This window comes from Pimephales promelas, chromosome 9 (genome assembly GCF_988280905.1).
Source record: "Pimephales promelas chromosome 9, fPimPro1.hap1.1, whole genome shotgun sequence".
In the NCBI taxonomy this organism is placed as follows: Eukaryota; Metazoa; Chordata; class Actinopteri; order Cypriniformes; family Leuciscidae; genus Pimephales; species Pimephales promelas.
In genome coordinates, this window is record NC_142777.1 from 31,823,733 (window position 1) to 31,842,928 (window position 19,196).

A 19,196-nucleotide genomic window follows, 5' to 3' on the forward strand; every position below is an offset into this window, starting at 1 on the left:
TTTTTCTTCAGTCGAAAAGAAATTTAAGGTTTTTGATGAAAACATTCCAGGATTTTTCTCCATATAATGGACTTCAATGGGAACCAAGAGGTTCAAGGTCCAAAAGACAGTTTCAGTGCAAACTGTTCAAAGGGCTTTAAACGATTCCAGACGATGAATAAGGGTCTTATCAAGCGAAACAATCACTCATTTAAAAAAACAAAAACAAAGTTTAACTTTATAAGTTCAAATGGTCGCCTTGCTCTGTTCTGTGATGCACGTTCGTGACTCTCCTGTTCGAACTCGTTCATCAAAATGAACTAATCTTTTTTCGTGTCATTTGGTTCATTCAATGAATGAAATTAATGAGTTAACTCGGGAAAAGATTCGTTCATTTTGATGAACGAGTTCAAATAGGCGAGTCACAAACGCACATCACAGAGCAAGGCGAGCATTTGAGCTTATAAAAATTAGCTTTGAATTTTTTTTTTTTAAATGAGCAATCGTTTCGCTTGATAAGACCCTCATTCATCGTCTGGAATCGTTTAAAGCCCTTTGAACAGTTTGCACTGAAACTGTCTTTTGGACCTTGAACCATCTGGTTCCCATTGAAGTCCATTATATGGAGAAAAATCCTTGAACGTTTTCATCAAAAACCTTAATTTCTTTTCGACTGAAGAAAGAATGACATGGATATCTTGGATTACATGTGAGGGAGTAAATTATCAGCATCTTTTTTTTATTTAACTACTCCTTTAATACCTACTCAATAATTTGTTTTAGGTAATGTGATTTTTTTTTCCCACCCATTTTTCCTTGAATCTAGCATCGTCTAGGGGATTTAACCCTTTAATATAAGAGAGCATCCCTTTGAATTTGTGAATAAATATGATAGTTCATTCTTGGAAAAAATTACCTTTATTAAAGTTACCCAGACACACTCACAAACTTTCTTGATTATTACTCAAGTAATGACTTAAATCTAGTGGTTATAGATCTATGCAGTCTATTATCTAACCAGTATCCCATAGATCTCTCCTTTATTATTATAATCACTATTTTGTTTTATTCAAACAGAATGCATTTATTTATAGCAGATTTAAAAATCAACATTTATACATTATAATGTTGCATAAATTCACTTTTAGCATAAAAAATTGTAAAGTATAGATTGATAATAACCACTTATTGGTCATAACATGAGAAAGAAAAAAAATGATTATCGTATTGGCTAAAATATCCGTTCATTCTGTTTTTTTTTGTTTTTTTTTGCATTGAGACATGGGCAATTTACATTCTCAATATTGAGCACATCATTACTGCGATACAGTAATATAAATCTTCAGTCTGTACACAATTTGTTGATTCAAATCAGAATAAAGGCAGCACAAGAAATACTACCTTTTTGATTGGATGACTTGTCTTATATGGTACATGCATCTATGATTAATGGAGAAATTGTCTACAAAGAAAAAGTCGCAACGCAAAAAGAAAACCTTAATGGCGTCAATAGACTGCCTTTTGATTTGGGGGTTAAATGTAACCCATCTTTTGACCAACTTTGTGAGATTCACCCTAATAGTTAAGACTCACATTGAAACAGACTTAATGCTATAAAACAAAGTAATCTGAGTTACTACCTCTCCAATTACTTTAGAAAATTGTACAATGAATGGTTTAAGCCATTATTCAGCACCATATTTTATTTCCATACCTACAAAAATATTAAAATCGCCATGGCTTCAGGTTTGTGCAGCAGGCTGCAACGTTAAAGTTGAACCAGAACATTGTTAGTCAAACCACAACAACATTTTAAAATGTTTAATTTAGAATTGGAAAATGACATCTTTACATGACCAGACCCATCAGATGGACGACAGGTAACATAGGCATCTATGAATTACCACAGGCACACTATGGGCAGACTTGCACTATACTCTATATATACAAAGCCACATGGAAAGGTTGTGGCCTTTAGTTTTCTTATCTGAACCACAAGCAGCCCATCGGATCCTTTGCTGACAACCTCTCTTTTGGTCATTAGATGAGATACAATTATATGGTCGACTTTGATTTGCATAAAAAACAAAAAGAAAAGAAAAAGATAACTCTGTTGTGGCTTCCAGGCTTTTCCTTAAATATCTAAGTCATATATTTACAGGGCTGTTCACCTTGCACTCATTTTACAGAACAAAACTTCACTGCAGGGAAGGATGGGATATTATTATTCTTTTTTTTTTTAAATTCAGTAAAAGGTTTCTTTCAGTGATCCCTCGTCCAGGCCATCGAACAAACTGGAGGGGAGGCGGGACTCGACTCGTGAGCAGAGGGTTAGCAAAGCTAAATGTCAATCGTCTGTGAGGTCCTGCACAAAGAGGACTTCTGACCGGCTCAGACCGGCTTCCTTCAGAGAGGGGGGATTGGGCTGCTCTTCCGTCGGCAGGCAAGGCAGGACCCGGCGTGGGAAATTCGTTACTATTTGGAATTTCTCAGGGGTCTCTTTCAATGAAAACAGGAAGTCGTGTATTACCTAAAAAGGGGAAAAAATACGTTTTAGCCACTGGTTTTAGTCCAAAATTCATTTTTAAATATTAGGTGGTATCTCATAATACTTCAAAAAGTGTCTTTTCTTCAACCACAGAAGTTGTAGAAGCTGACATCAAACTGTTATGGTTCTCAACACTGTATAAGCGATGCAAAGGGCGTTTACCGTCAAAGACTGGCTGAAGAGAAATCTCCGTTCCACGCGAGTGTCGTTGGGCAATTTGAACACTATTTTGACACTGTCAGGGTCGTCCGAGGGCGGCTCAGGGGGAAGACACTCAGACTTGCGCTCCTTCTCTTCTTCCAGTGTCTGCCATTAGACAATCATCAGGAAGTCATTTAATGAAATTTGTCAACTGACTAAACAGTCATCGTGAACAGTTATTCATGATGTGCAGAGAAAAAGACTGCAGGTTTTTCCTCTTTAGGTTAAGTTTTTGGAATTACAACTATCCATGTTTTTTCATTGATTTTTAAATGAAAATCCAATATCGATCTTGCGGAGCACGTGTGAAGTGATAATCTTGAACTTCCTCTTTACTTCTAGTTACAGCATAAATACACAAGTATGAATACAGTACAACTTATCAAATCCATATCATCATCTCACGTCAATCAGTGTTTCAACCGCAGAAAGACAGAGAATGTCACGTAACGTTACATTTACCTCAGAAAAGCCATTCAATGCCCAAAAACGAGTTTGTCGGCTTGAAAAATCAAGAGAGGAGCATTTCACTAAATATATGAACTATTGCATGTTTATTGTATTTTTATTTAATGTGTTCTTCAATATTTAATGCAGTTTTGAATAAATCCTTCATAATTTTTTGTCAACCATTATTAATACCATTATTATAACGTTATTTCAAAAGCTTCCTTATGTGAAATGCAAGTAGCCTACAAATCAGTTACTTTTAATATTAGAACAGTGAATCTGATAAGCCAAAAGAAATTTAATTGAAATACAAATCAAATTGTGAAATTTGAGTCAGCAGCACCAAGCCATACCATGGACAGCTTAGCTATTTTACCGTGATCAATTTAAGGGTGCTTTTGACGTCATTGATTTGGGTCTGTTTACCCGTCGCATGGTAACAACAACGCAGAAGGCAGCAAAATGCATAGCAGTGCTCACCTCACTTTAGATTTAGGTTTTGTTTTCAGCACTTGCGTCTTTCTGCTTCTAATGTACTGGGAAAAGTACACAGGAGTCCAGCAGAAATGTGATGTATATATTTTTTTGCTTGGAGTGCGTCAGGAAAGTAAGAACACCGTTTTATTGAATCAGACATCAATAGCGATAAGGATTTACTTCCGTGATTTAGTACGATTGCGACTGTTCTGTAGTTCACATGAACCGTACCCCAAAACACCTTTTTTTATTCAGACATTGTATGGTTTTGAAGTGCTAGTGTAAAAGCACTCTAAAAAAAGACTAAATTTCTTAATTTAAACAATTGACAACAAATGTATTTCTAAAATAATTTATTGCACTTTAAATAATAGCAAATCCCTTACTCTCAGTCTCCTCTCCTCTGCGAGTATGCTCTGGCGTGCCTTCTCCTCCTCTTGGCGTTTCTGCTCTTGTTCTTCTCTTTTCTTTCTGTCTTTTTCCTGGTCTGCACGGAGGGACTCCAGGTAAGCTTCATCCTGCTGCTGCCTCAGTACCTGCGTCTGATTCCTCTCTTCCCTGTAGTCACAAAACAGAAAATGATGTTTGTGTGGTAATATTATCGGTTACAATTAAATATGCGTAGGTGCAAGACTTAACATTCTTTGTGACCTTACCTCTCCAGTTGCTCTGACATGAGATATGTCTGGTTTGCCTCCATGATGAAGTTCAGCTGGTTGATAAGATCCTCAGGCTGGATCAGCCCCTCCAGTCTTCCAACAACTGTCATTTTGCGGTCCTTCAGCATGATCATAGCCAGGAAGGGATAGGTGTTCTCACGCAGGGCCTGAGAGACTGAACACACAACATAAAGGAAACAATCTTAAACCACATCTTGTGAGGTAATAGGGGTAGTTTAAGGAACTAGTGGTTCCCTTAGGGACATTTTCCTGGTTGCTAGTAGGACCTCTGAAGTGACGTAAGCCGTGTTTCTTGTTGTGACTTATTTTAACGGCGCTGAGAACGCCAGAGCCCGAGCGAACAGTGCTCGCATTTTCCGTGTTCATTCGTATCTGTATAATAAGTTATTAGATAGAACTGTTATACATAGAAAGTAGACCGTATATGAAAAAGGTATTAGCATTTGCAGTGTCCAGTGTTGCCAGCTGTGCAGAAATACATAATCGTGTTTCTATTGGTCCCTTCAAAGTCCTTATAGCGTAAAGGTTAAGAGGCCCATGTTCGTAGAGTTAGTTTCTGGAGTAAATGTGTCTTTAAAAATGGCGGGTGCTGGTGTTTAGCAAGCGTTCGGCCAATCAGCTTACACTAACGTCACAGATAGTTCCTACAGTGCTGGTTTAGACCCTAATCTGAAGTAGGGGCTAAATTAGGAGTTTCTAAAACTAAAATCATTCCTAGTTTCTGCAGTGCGAACACACCAAAATCTGGGAACTGAAAAGGTTCCTCCCTTATGATGACACCGTAACAATATTCTGATTAATATTCAGAGATTAATCAGAGACGTAGAAGTGACGTTGGTTACCTCTGTAACCCTCCGGCTTGCTGGTGGAACATGCCCAAAACAGCATCCTTGTGTTAACGAAGGTCAGTACCTCTTCTGAACATAATGTGGCTCTGAGAGAGACAGACAGACAGGAGCTCTAGTTATGAAATCAGAAGCTCACCAGATGTAACATGAATGAAAATCACAACTTTAAACCTACCGGCAGAACTCATCTGTGTCCTGGTGATCATCTCCATGAAGATAAACTAACAAGTAGCGAAGTTCTCGCTTGGCATCATTCAGAGCCTAGAAGAGTTAATTTTATACACTTTTTGATTTACTTCATGCAAGTCATTTCAGTCTGCCTGATTAATGGGTTAATAATTACAAATTTTAATGGTCTTAAACTTGTAAGAATGTTAAGATAAATACATCAACATACCTGACTATATGTTCCCTGGTAGAAAACAGGATGCGATCTACCATATTTCTCCTCAAAACTATGAATAAAGGACATGACATCTCCAACAGGATCTGTGACACGACCCCTTGGATCTGGCCGAATGAATCTTAGGGCAAACCTGAAATATTTAGGGAAGGAAGAAACATCAGTGGAAAGACTAGTAGCATTAGTGTAATATAATACAGGTCTTTGTTAAGTTCAACTGCTTTAATACCTGAATACATCCAGAAGTGTATAATACGTAAACCTGAAGGGAAGCATTATCAAGTAGTAACTCCAACCTAATAAGCCCTGTAAAAAAAGTAAACGTTTATATAAGCACTTTGTTTAATATTTATAGAGAACATGTTGCGATATATTGTTTTGTCAAAATAATCACATGGTGAACGGCATTACCCTGAACTGTATGTCACACCAGGCCGAAACCAGCATACTACCACTTGACATTTTTATATTTACCACAGCTGCATAAAAACTTGCATTTAGCATGTGTCATTTTTGAAAACAGTGGTACGAACAAAATTAGGAAATACACAAAACATAAAAACCAAAGACCCTCTTACTCTAGGCTGTGGCCTTGAGACAATATAGCTATACACTCTGTGGTCTGTTGTGTTGACCTGCAACGGTCTGGCGGGCGGCGGGTTGAACACACTCGGAACTCCTTCTTGCTCATTTAGTCTGTCTTGTACAGCAGCCTGCAACAAAGGGAGATTATATGGTTCCTAATACAGAACGATAAAACTAATATGACTGGATAAATTCATCTGGTTTACCATCTCTCACCTCAATGTTCCAATTGTGCTGTTCTAATGTGCGCCGACATTGGTCCATTGACTCCAAGCCTGTCAGGTCCTGAATAATGTGTGTCATGTGTCAACAAAAGTCTTTAGGTTAAAAAGAGAGCTGGAATCTATTGTCACAATAAATTAGAAAATAAATATCCAGTTGCCTGGCATGTTTATTGCCAAAAGTTCTGCTACTGAATCAAACAGTTGGGTGGCGATATGTTTGACAAATGATAGATTACGCGAGTGTTTTCGAGATCAGTCAGTCACTATTCAAGGGCGTAATTCTTTTGTATTAACGCTACTCTAACTCAGTAGTAGATGTGGAAGAAGTAACGGAAACTTCTTTATTGATGATGGTAACTTGCAACCAGTTTAAAACAAGACAAATAAACTCATCCTAAAATTCAGCAGGTTAAAAGTTTAAGTGATGCCAGACTGGGAGCAGATTAGGACTGCGTCTAGAAACCTAGCGAGCTGTCTATCTAGATAGCATTTTTAATATTAAACTTGAATTACGCATCCGTATGACTAGCGGTTCTCCATCTGTTTATATGTAAATAAAAATAAAAACACTGCAGCCAAATTAGACAATAGTTTAGCCATCATAAGCGCTCTTGACTTTACTTTGATCAAATCTACTGTCTAGGTAAGTTAGGCAGCTCTCTAGGTTTTGAGACACAATAAATGACTCGCTGCTAAAGTGACAGCTGCCATTTCAACTAAAACGAGACAGATGTAAACTCTAGAAAGTCTATATGTGGACACAAATCAAAAGGTTATTATTCAGATTAATTTTATATTACTAGGTGCAGTGAAGCTGGTCTTGGTTGAGTAAAAACTAACGATCTTAATGGGAGTTAGCTCGCTGACTGGTCATTTATACCTAAAGCGGCTGAGCTGGATACCACGAACACATTTTTTTTTCTAATAATTGGGCGCATAAAATATTTAATCAATATGTGTTACCAAGGCAATTTAATCGATACCTGAAACTGGAGGAGTTTTTCAGTTTGAGCCTGAGATAATTCCTGTTCTTCTGGCGCCGCCATCTTACCTCGCCGAGCCCTAATAAAACGTGATGACGTATAAAGCGTGCTGCTGACATGACGAATACGTTAAACGTTGCACAAACAACTCTTTTCTTTTTTGCGCCACCTGCTGCGCAGGAGTCATGTGGCGCATGTTTTGTTTTATCTACATTGTTTTGAATGTTTTCACTAAGAACAATGTTCATACGTTATATACAATAAACAATCTATGTGTAGAACAGTAATAATAATTAATCTATTTAAATTATAATATAAATTATACCTCAAAATGGAATCTTTAAAATAAAATTTCAGCACCAGGATAAAAATCTTTAATAACGTTTCATTATCATTTTTGTTTATTTATTTATTTTTTACTTTTGCTGTGCAAATGCATTTCTTATAAGAATATATATCACCAATCTTCAACACGGGCAATTTAACAAACACATGTGAATATGTGAGAGTTTTTTTTTCTATTAGTTGTTTTAATTAATGAATAAATCAATATAATTAAATAATATTTTATTGTAAATTTCTTCATGTGTCATGTGATACACAGCTGGCGGAAACGCCGTGTTTATTCAACTTCCTGTCAACCGATCATGGCAACTGCAACGACCCCGGTTGTTGGCCAAGATCAACCGAACAAAACAGCTTCTCCACCGGTCGTGTTTGATTTGTCTCAGCCTCCGGTCATCGAGGGATTTACCCCGCTGCCCAGGGCGAGGGAAGAGAACTTTAAAGACAAATTCATCAGGAAAACGAAAGAAAATCCATTCGTTCCTATAGGTGAGTTACATAAAGCAGTGACTTACACAAGCTGCACAACACACATTATAATACAACCACCATAGAACTTCATATGATCTTGTTTACCAACATTTAAACACCGTTAAACATAAAATGCCAAGAGTTTTGAATGAGCTTAATGCAGTGCCATAACATTGAAACGTCTTATGCCATGTATTCAATGTGCATCATATGGCATCTTCTGAATCACACTAAGTTATAGGGTTTCTACCATACCTCTGATATTTCACTTTTGCACTCATAGTTTGTCTTTCATCTCCCCTTGTCAAAGTAACACCAGACATTTAAACAGAGTTCATTTTTATGTTTAACGGAAGTGCTGTTGTGCAAATTCTTTGCTGTGTCAAAGCCAGGATAGAAGGATAACCAGGATAAAATACAATAAACAGAAACAGGGGCATTATTGGTGTTGAAGCTTGGTCAAGGCTGAATATGAGCCATTATACACAATAATTATTAACTGTTTAAAAACGTACCTACTACATTTGGTTCTTGACCATTGAAAATAGTTAAAATTCAACAATTTGAGCATGGAGCTGCTTTGAGATCCCCATATCTATGGGACTGAACTCTATTGGACCCTTAAAAACTTTTCTTTTGGAATCTAAATTAATTAAGAATGAGAATCTAGAAGGATATTAATATCCATATATATTGAATACTTTTGGAGTTACAAGCATGACAACTTTAGAAAAAGCAGATGTATGACACTCTGACAGGTATGTTCTTTGCAGTTGAGCTGAAAAAAAAAAAACACACAGATATATTTCTAGTTTTAACTTTTATTTCAATATATATTCCTCTTTAAAATAAAAAGGTCAGCTGTATTCAAAGTGACCCACGTTTGGTTTGAGCAATGTACGTGTACAATTTATTCACCAATATATTCATGGAGACGCATTAATGTGTCCATATCTCAGGGATTGAACCATCGAGGGGCTTTAAAATGAAGATACCAAAAGAAAGGAACAAGAACCAGAATCTAAAAGGATATTATATGTTTAATGCTTCTTGAGTTACAGTCATGCAAACTTGTGGCACAGAAAAACACAGGAAGTGCTTTTTGCCCTTTTTGAACCGTCACCATTGGCATATAATGAAACAAAGATTGCTAAAGTCAACATATTTTACTAATAGACCAACCAATCATTCTAAAGTCATTTTTACACTCCTGTAATTTGGCTCCAAATCTCAGGTGAATATTGTCATTTTGAACCCTCTACAAAATAGTGGATTACACCGTAAATGTATATCTGTGGGACATTTAATATTTGGCTTTCATCACTATTTATGTTCGTCTTTGCAAAAAATAAAAAAATAAATAAAAATTGCGTTGACACGCAATGACCCAATAATATGCTTATTTGTGGCTTAAGAAATATTTCATATTATCAATATCAGGATTGAAAACAGTTTGCTGCTTAATGTTTTGGTGGAAGCTGTGATAATTCTCATTCGGACACCAAATTGTACTGAATATAGTACTTTTGGCTGGGAGTTAGTGATAGGAAATCAGTATTTTCTTTGCATCCGTTGATCTCTGGCTGAGTGAAGTTGTGAACATCAACGAGAATCCCAGGGCTTGATGGTTTTTCCACTAAACACACCCTTCTCTCCATTTGTGGGGTTTGAATGTGACCCATGCAGCTATCCAGCTGGGGTTTACTCAAAATACAAGCTAAAGAAAACAGAAATGGAAGATAGAATTAAAAAAAAAAAACATTTTGGCACTTAATGTGTATAATCAAATGGAATAGCTGCAATTTATTTTTCTGTGGTCTTCCTCCTCAGGCTGTTTGGGAACAGCCGGAGCATTGATCTATGGCCTCGGCGCCTTCAGACGGGGCAAGACCCGACAGTCCCAGCTGCTAATGAGAGCCCGTATCTTCGCCCAAGGCTTCACGGTCGTTGCTATTGTAGTGGGTGTGGCTGTGACGGCACTGAAACCCAAGCAGTGAAGAGAACACAGAGACCCTGTTTCACCACACTGACAAATGCCTTATATGGTCGATGGGTGAAATGTTATATGAATATGGAGTGAACTGAACATTAAATGCCAATTGTTAGCATTTTTTATTTTCTTTAACCTCTTCAGACCTGAAGTTTTCCCACTGAGCAAAAACAAAATAGCCCAGTGTAAGATCTCATATTATAGATCGACGGGTGGCACTATTTATGAAAGTGTATCGAACTGCCACACGCATTTAATGCCCAGTATTTTATTTAAAGAGCGTCCCAGAAGCCACTGTTGTGGTTAAAGCATCTGGTTGACAGGCATAGGACCTGTTTCTCCATGTTGATGACCATTTCTTGAAACATTACATTGCTTCTTACCTCAGTTTTCTATTATGCATGTATGCGGACTAGTCAAGCTGCAGAATAATGTATTCAAAGATAATGGTGATTCATGATATTATCTAAAGTCTCCACCTGTAATAAATGTCTTATTTCTTTATAAAAGTTACAATGAATGTCTGAATTCAGAAGTTTTTCATTGAATTATTTTTATTTATTGAATACACAATAATTATTGCATGGTTTGCATTGATGCGCACACATTTATTTGGAATCAGGGTGAGGGCTAAGAGATCTATAAAAGGGAGTTTCATTACTAGATAGCTTCAATTAGTCAGATCATTTCTTTGGTTGTTAACTTTTGTTAGTTAGTTGTAACATGCAAGTAAACTTTCAACCAAAATTCAGTTTTCAATGGAAACAAGGCCTCAAACTTGTACAAAGTGTAGCATTTATACACCTGCCATTAAGTAACAAGCAGGACAACAAAGTCAACATCTGGACTATAAAAAGGAGTGTTATTTAACTTCCAGCATTTTTGTAAAAGAACAACTATCTTCATTACCGGTATTTCACTGTGTTATGTTTTATTTCTAGGGCTTTTGGACACTTGACTGATGAAGGCCTACAGGTAGTAAATCTCACAGTGAGAAAAGGTTTAGGCACAAGATTCATTGCTGTAGACTGAGAATCAGGAACTGTACACTTGACAAATTGCATTGTTTAAAAACTGTATTATTAGTCCCATATGTATGTAGTAACAGTGGAAAATATTAACCGCTACATGAGCACAGTGCAATGAAGGATTCTTCTTCATTTGTAAAAGATTTCTGCTAATTTAAGTAATTAAGAAGCTGTTATGAGCAGCATGCATGGGAAATTAAAAACTGCAGATTACTAATAATTATTTGAATATTAAAAAAAGTTGTAATGTGAAAATTATAATAGGTCAATAACCTTAGCAAGCTCAGAAATATCTAACGTCCCTCTTGGCAGTGAACAGAAATACAAAAAAGCAGACGATGGCAAACCCAGATACTGCTTCCACCACAGCATTCAACTAATGAAGACAAAAAAAAAAATATTACATAGCATAGGGTGAGAGATGGTAACTAAACTGTATCCAAGTATAGAATGTAAACTAATACTTCCATTTCCTTTGTTACAAGGCAACAAAGACACTTTTGGTTCCAGTGAGTTAATGCTGTCTAATGGTTTGCAGGCACTGCAAATGTCACAACAATCACAAAATAACTTGTAAGATAAAAAACAACAAAAAACATGGCATTTTAGATAGAACTGCTGCCTTTCATGGACACTGGGATAAAGGGAAAAACCATGAATTCTTTTGACCTGTTTTTTTTTTTTTTAAACTTAGGGAATAGCCGAAATCTTCTGCCATTGTGAAACACCAGGGTACACAAATAGGAAGTTTAAATACAGTAAAGTGTACACATTCAATGACCCCATTAAAACTTAAATCTGTTAGTGTTCAGCCTCACTAAAATAAAGTGCAAGAGGGAACAAGAAAAGAAAGCCTTGGAGATATGGTTACGTTAGCGAACCAGAGGCGTCTGTTTTAGAGAAATAAGAACGGAGCGCATCCGAGACACGTCTTTAGTCATGCGGCTGGTCTTGGGGTTGAAGTCGCATAGACGGGCCACTTTCTCCCATTCTGTTCCGGGACTGTCATCATCACACTCCTTGAGGAAGGCCTCCTCTGATGCTCTGAAAGAACAGACAGGAGAGAATCATGAGCACCAGCGGTCATGTCATGCCTCGACTTTCACAGACAAGGCTTAAGCCTAGTCCCAGACTAAAATACATATATTTGAGCTGTTTTAACTGAAAGCTACTTGTACTGGCATATCTTATCAAATATGTGCCATTGTCTAAAGATGCACACTAGTAAGGCACTTTTATAAAAGCCACTTAAACACCCTAATTGAACTATGGCCTAATCCTGGGTTAGTCTAAGCCCTGTCTGTGAAACCGGGCCCAAATTAAAACGAGAGATCGACCAACATTATTTTCTATGTCCGATGGTAATTATTTTCTGATCTAACTATGTCTGAACCATGACAATTTTTTTTAAAGTCTATGGTCTGAACACACTGAATGTGAAAGTTACTAAATGTGACAATCACAGCCAATCAGAAGATATATTTTAATTTATTTTAATATTATATTATATAATTATTATTGTTCCATTAGGAATACTGTCTAGTTACTGTATTTTGACTTACTTTGTACGATGCACTTTGACTAACTGTTTGTAACCAGTATTACACTGTCCTGTCCTTTAATTTATGTGTCTGCACTTTGACGCTTTATCCTGGCCAGGTCGCCGTTTTAAATGAGAATGAGTCCTGTATGTGCCTACCTGGTTAAATAAAATAAATAAATACATTTTGTTATGAGTAGTATATAAAGCTATTTTGCCTAAACTTCTGCTTCTTAATTGAGACTAAAAGGGGAAACTTTTAAACCTATTAACTAGAAAAAATTGAATATCTGTCAAATATCGGTCAATTTAATATATATTAATAAATATATTAATATTTTTATATTTTATTAATATTTAATATATATATATATATATATTTAATAAATATTAAGAAATTAATCAGATCTCTGAAATAAAGCATGAATGTGTGATTAAACTATCATTCAAAAGTTTTGGGTAGGTAAGATATGTTTTGAAAGAAATTATAGATTTAGAAAAAAGTTACTATAGAAATTATAGATTTCTATTTGCTTTTAAAAAAAAAAAAACATACTATTTATCGAAAAAAATCCAGAAAGAAATGCATCACAGTCTACAAAAATATTTGTGTAGTTATAACAATATAAAAAATAGTTTAACAGTTAAATGTGTAATAATAATAATTTACAATATTTCAGTTTTTACTGTATTTTTGATTAAACAAATGCAGCATTGGTAAGCAGAAGAGATTTCTTTCAAAAACATCCTCAATGACTCCGAACATTTGAACGGTAGTGTAATATCTTTGTTTATGTGATGCAAGAAGCAAGGAACTGTGCATTTATGTTATTTCACTGATTTGCATTAAACATACACAAAACCTATGGCATCAGAGTTGGGCTGTTTGTAGAAAGCCTTATCAGCGATCCTAGTGCACAAACAGGCAGGACAGCAAAAGAGGAAATGAAAACAAGATAAAGGAAAGGAAGAGAAAAATAGGAGCCGGAAAATGAAAGGGAGAGAGGGATACATAAGAAGAACATCAGTCTCACACAAGCCGCACATCAAAATAAGTGTTAAAGTGCATCAAATCCTTTTTCATGATACTAAGAAGACTGAAGATAAAAGTTGAGATTAATCAACAGCATATGTGATCAATCATACCCTGCATTATTTCAAATAAGATTTTTGCTTCTAAGGTACAAGTCTACATTTTAGCCATCATTGGACCCGAAATTAAAATTATTTTACTTGACGCACCTTTGTTTCTCTCTCTGCTATTGGATTACAAACACACAATATTGAACGTGAATGAAAGGGATGGTACGGAAAATAAAAAATGCTGTCCTGCTGAGTTTAGCTCCAACTCTGCTTAAAGAAAATAAAACAAAACAACTTAGTCTGTCTCCAAAACCCCCCTTAAATAGAGCATTATAGTTGAATTCACTCCCTCTCAAGTGAACTATATTAGTGGAGTAATGTATGGCATGGTGAATGAGGGTGTAGGGGTCGATTTCAGATACAACGACACTGTGGTTGTTCAGGTGTGTTTGATTAGGGTTGGAGCTAAACTCTGCAGGACAGCGGCACTAAAGGGCTGACGCTGCCCATCCCTGGCTCAAGTCAAAGTTCATGTCATTTCTATCAATAATAAAAAGCATGCAGACAACTTTATGAACAGTCTTCTCTGTACACATGAAAATCTACAGTAAAACAAAGGGAGTCAGATACCATGCAAGAGTTAAGAGGTGTGAGAGGTTGCTGACATTAAAAGCCAGCAGTAAGACTCATAATTAATGAATTACAGTAACTACGTTTACTTTTGAGTATTGAGAGCCCCTCTAAAAGATACTGTATTATTCATATATTTAAAAAAAAATACATATCAGAAAACAATGTCTTTAAAGGGACTATGTGTAACTTTTTATGTAATTTATTATTTAAAACCAATATTTTTTATTCATAAATATGTCCTCAAATGGTGTACAAATACCTCTGCCAATTATATGACTTATCCTAGATGATAGCAATTCGTACACAATGTCCCTTTAAATCAAGTAAAATAATAATACTGACAATAGTAACAATAAAACTCAGTTCTGGCAATCATTTTATAAGACATTCTTCATATTAATTGTTTTTTGTACTGGTAGTTCACAAGTGTCTGCATCTTAATCTTCACTAACAAAAACATATAGTTCAATAAAGCATGGATATTAAAGATGTTAGGGTGAAAATACTTGTTGTTGGCTTTATTTTTCTCCATCTGTTCATTCTGGTGTACATGCCAGTCCTCTAGTTCTTTCCGGGCCTTGTCCCTCCACACAGCCTCAGCTGCTTTAGAGGCGGAATCTGCACATCAGAAACCAGAGAAAGTTCATATACAAAGCTGCTTATTTCACTCACCTTTGTTTGCAAGATAATAAAAGGTTTGGCTGCCTGTTTGTTTTTAAATACAAATTCATTTTATGATTTTTTTTTAGAACTATTTTCACTCTCAAATGTCACTTTTATCAGTTCTAACTTTATGTTTTGCTGGCCAGTTTTACAATCTGGTACCTATTATGTGGATGTAGCATTACTTAAAAGTGAAACTTTTTGATTACTGCTTTTGTTAGAAAAACCCTATTCGCTTTTATCACTCATGATTCATTTGTTTACAACAAAGTATCTGATAATCATGGAAACTTGTTTCCACCATGGAATGAAAAGTACATCTTTTTTCTTGAAATGACAAATCTACAATTGCCAGTTTATATCTGATGATTCTAAGATATCTTGCAATTGTACGTTTATTTCTTATAATTCTTTCTGATTCAGAATTGTGAGATAAAAAGTTGCAGTTTCAGGTTTAGTATTCAGCTGGTCATGTGATCTTAAACATGCTGGCCACCGTAAGAATGGACCAGTCATATGTGGAATAAACTGGTATAAACATATTTTTCAAAAGTACTATTAACTAACTGATTTTAAACTGTGCTGGTTCCACAGAAAGGGTTTAGATTAAGCCAGGAGTTAGGGCATTTAAGTAACGTGTCTTAGAAAAAAAAAACATTATTGATGTGTATCTTAAGGCGTGTATCTCTATTTTAAGATATGTCAGTACAAGTTGCTTTCAATTAAAACAGCTCAAACATGCATTTTAGTCTGGGACTATAGGCTTAAGGCTTGTCTGTGAAACCGAGCATAGATTAAATAAACTTAAACCAAGCTAGAGTTAAGATAAATTGCCTGTATCTAATATGACATGCCAAACAACTGTCTTAATTGAACTTGGCAGGCTATCCAGTTAGTAACACACACACACACACACACACACTCTATCCTATTGACGGTTATTTCTAATTCTACATGAAATTAAATACCTAATTCCTCCAGCCGTGACTTTTGTTCCTCCCTCCATTTGCGCAGACTTTCAGGTTCTTGTCTCAACATGTCGACTTGAGCAATGGCTGAGTAGCCGTCAGTTGTGCCGTTGGTGTCCTCCTTACGTTACAAATGATGACGCAATGTTAATAACGTGTTGTAGTACATAAAAACATTTAATATGACAAGATTAGTTGTTTTTTTAACCACACTCACCTGAAACATATCTCCGTTCACAGCAGTAGCTGGTGCTCCTCCAAAATCACCTGCACTCAAAAAGAAGAAACAACGAGTTTCAGCACTTGATAGGCAACAACTTGTACACTGTGTTGATTTATGGAAACATTACAGGCATCACCGGAATGCAGCACACCTTGTTGGACTGTAGCGTAAAAGACCTCTCTTACAATTTCTGGATCTAGTCAGCATGGGCTGGTGTGTTCTCTTTCATTATACTCAATGGCTTTTACTAGTGTTTTTTCAGTGGTTTGTTTGCTTGTCTTACCCTGACAGGTACAGATGTGACTTTAACTCCAGCATTAAAGCTGATTATGTGATGCTAGACTGCTAAAAAAACATTGACTAGAATTTTTGACTAGGTATTAGTTTGACTAGGTATTAGTTTTTAGTTCAGTTAAACAGCAAACCATATATACCATGATTCTTCATGGTTGTTGTAAATCATAATTATTATATTATTAATCTTCTCTACTGTCAATAGCTCATTTTGATGATGACGTAGATTAGATTTAGAGCATATTTGCTATATTTTTGCTATATGTATTGCAATGATGATTCATTCTAACAATCAGTACAGTGTAATTATTTTTAATCTGTCACCTGATGGATTTTTGGTTTTTGCCACTGTTGCCTTGGCTTTTGGCTTGCTTAGTTGGGGACAATTAATATTCAAAAATATTATTGATCTGCCTTACTTAAGGTGGACGTTGACACAATTTTTCTTCTAGAAACAAACTGTGTTGTATTATTTTCATGTTATCACTGTGAAGCTGCTTTGATACAATCTGTATTGTAAAAAGCACAATATAAATAAAGGTGACGACTTTTTACTATGAATCAATTTGCAACACTTTACTAAATCGTACTACGGCAGTACTATGGTACAGTGGCGGTACCCAGTGGTAATACCATGGTACTTCTATATAATGTAATATCATATGTTACATGTAGTTACTATAGTAACTTAACTCTAAATTATAGTTTATAACAATATGTCACGATTCTATACATATCATGATACGATAATATTGAGAAATCTGGTGAAAGGTTAACAAAAAATGTACTGTTGATTAATATGCTAAATTTGATATTACATTGTAGGTTTAAATGAATAGGCTTGGACTTGGTGCTTGTAACCCAAGGACAATGGTGACACCAGAACAATATTCATGATTCTGAAGCTGAAATTATTGAGTTATTGTAGATGAATATGTTTGCATGCTTTCACTGACTAGATCTATTTAAGTACAAATACCATGGTACAAGAATAAGGGATGGTCAAAAACCATGGTACGTTTTTGGTAAGTGATGGTCTCATGGTATGGCACTCCACGGTACTTTTAAGAATTCCATGATAGATGTCCAAAACAGGGTAGTACTAGTACTTATGAGTAAGTATACTGTACTATATTTTACATGAGTTTTTACAATAAATAAATAAGTTAACTTGAATATTAATTTGATTAAGGAAAAGCAAACAGGCCGGCGTTACACACGCACCTCCGATGAACGTGTACGTGTCCGCGGGCGGAGGTCCGTCGTCGTCCTCCAGCGCGCCGAAGCCGAACCCGGCGCTGTCGTTCTCGATCACGGCGATCTCATTCTCCTGCTGGGCCAGAAACTCTGCGGCCGGGTCTTCTTCTGTATGAACGCCGTTGTCGGAGGCGACAAACCCAAAGTCGTCAGCCATGTTTAACAAAGTAACACCGGCTTCCGTAAAGCTGCACTAAATCTTCCAGCTGTTTTGTTCTTCGAGCAAGTTGGTATTGTTTGAAAGGAAGAATAAACGTAATTGTTAAAGGATAAACGAAGACAGATTCGTATATAAAAAAAAGTATATAAAGTAATTTGTACTTTTAAATGGCAGCAGGTTGGCTATGAGTTGAATGACGCGCAGCTCTCGTTGTGTTGGGAGTGTTGTGAAAATGACAGGAACAATGTTGAACACACACAGTTGATTTTTGGTGTTGTGTCTCCATCTACTGGAGAGAGTACGTAATAACAAACCTACGTTAATCATAATTCATGATGATTTTAATTTTTCAGTCTTTAAATGTTTTTTTTTGGAAGGTTATAGAAATAATATTTTTTGTTTAGCATATTTGGAAACATTAACGAATTGCAATGCTGCGCTTTCTCAGTTTTTTTTTAAGCGGCACATGCTTCTTGGACTTTCTGGAAGACAATTTCCAGCAAGCTAGGTTGAAATTTGAACGTATTAGGCCCAATAACTAAAGTTTTATGATCTTGAGATTTCCCTACACATGACCTGACCTCAATGAAGTACCTGAAAATGTAGTAAAGTCAAGAACAGTTAGGCTATAGCACTGACCTGTTGAACATAGTTTTCTGTAAGTTATTAACCTTCAAATGGTCTTCGTTTCCTGTTTACACTTTTGGGCTTCGGGGTCTATACGACCATAAGAATTGATTGAGTAATTGTAGGCCTACAAAAAATATACATTTTTAATCATACAAATAATATATCATTTGTTTTTGTTTACTTCTCATCTATTCATTAATGCTGTGTTTTTGGAGATATAAAGTACTTTTGTATCCATATACCACACAATTCCTCAACTACACCATTAGCTTGCATAAGAAATATTTTTTTTTATGATACATTGTATTTATGCTCTACTAGGCCTTCATTTCTGTGTAAAAAATTAAGATTTGTTATTATTTTTTTTTATCTTTTTTTGACACATAAAGAAAATATATTTAGTTTTTACATTTCCCATTAATTTCAATGTGGGGTCATGACCCCTATTTTTTTTTTTACATACCTTCAGAACAACCGAATCAAGCCCAGTTTTGTGTGTCTGTATAGATAGATAATGTATGAAAAGTCACAAA

The 19,196-nt window shown here is 35.8% G+C and overlaps 3 protein-coding genes across 9 annotated transcripts; 1 reads left to right on the forward strand and 2 right to left on the reverse strand.

The window, feature by feature from the left end:
- Positions 1-1,785: 1,785 nt before the first annotated feature.
- faf2 (Fas associated factor family member 2) lies at positions 1,786-7,482 on the reverse strand. Of its 2 annotated transcripts, none has more exons than XM_089135010.1 (11): positions 7,379-7,482; positions 6,388-6,456; positions 6,222-6,299; positions 5,816-5,892; positions 5,581-5,719; positions 5,359-5,444; positions 5,178-5,269; positions 4,312-4,489; positions 4,042-4,213; positions 2,690-2,833; positions 1,786-2,509 (listed from the first exon to the last, which is right to left on the reverse strand). In XM_089135010.1, the coding sequence occupies exons 1-11, from the start codon at positions 7,439-7,441 to the stop codon at positions 2,327-2,329; spliced, it is 1,281 nt and encodes a 426-aa protein (XP_088991136.1). In that variant the 5' UTR covers positions 7,442-7,482; the 3' UTR covers positions 1,786-2,326. The 2 variants fall into 2 exon arrangements, with proteins under 2 accessions (XP_088991136.1, XP_039533139.2); XM_039677205.2 differs by having other exon boundaries at positions 6,165-6,299.
- A 506-nt stretch (positions 7,483-7,988) lies between these two features.
- Positions 7,989-10,865, forward strand: higd2a (HIG1 hypoxia inducible domain family, member 2A). The gene is made up of 2 exons (XM_039676602.2): positions 7,989-8,212; positions 10,025-10,865. Exons 1-2 carry the CDS (start codon positions 8,026-8,028, stop codon positions 10,189-10,191), a joined length of 354 nt encoding a protein of 117 aa, XP_039532536.1. The 5' UTR covers positions 7,989-8,025; the 3' UTR covers positions 10,192-10,865.
- A 212-nt stretch (positions 10,866-11,077) lies between these two features.
- cltb (clathrin, light chain B) lies at positions 11,078-18,322 on the reverse strand. Of its 6 annotated transcripts, XM_039676597.2 has the most exons (7): positions 18,195-18,322; positions 17,841-18,089; positions 16,317-16,366; positions 16,100-16,220; positions 14,975-15,086; positions 13,609-13,662; positions 11,078-12,256 (listed from the first exon to the last, which is right to left on the reverse strand). In XM_039676597.2, the coding sequence occupies exons 2-7, from the start codon at positions 18,028-18,030 to the stop codon at positions 12,085-12,087; spliced, it is 699 nt and encodes a 232-aa protein (XP_039532531.1). In that variant the 5' UTR covers positions 18,031-18,089; positions 18,195-18,322; the 3' UTR covers positions 11,078-12,084. The 6 variants fall into 6 exon arrangements, with proteins under 6 accessions (XP_039532531.1, XP_039532534.1, XP_039532532.1 ...); XM_039676600.2 differs by lacking the exon at positions 13,609-13,662; XM_039676598.2 differs by having other exon boundaries at positions 16,100-16,217; positions 17,841-18,272.
- Between the last annotated feature and the right edge of the window lie 874 nt (positions 18,323-19,196).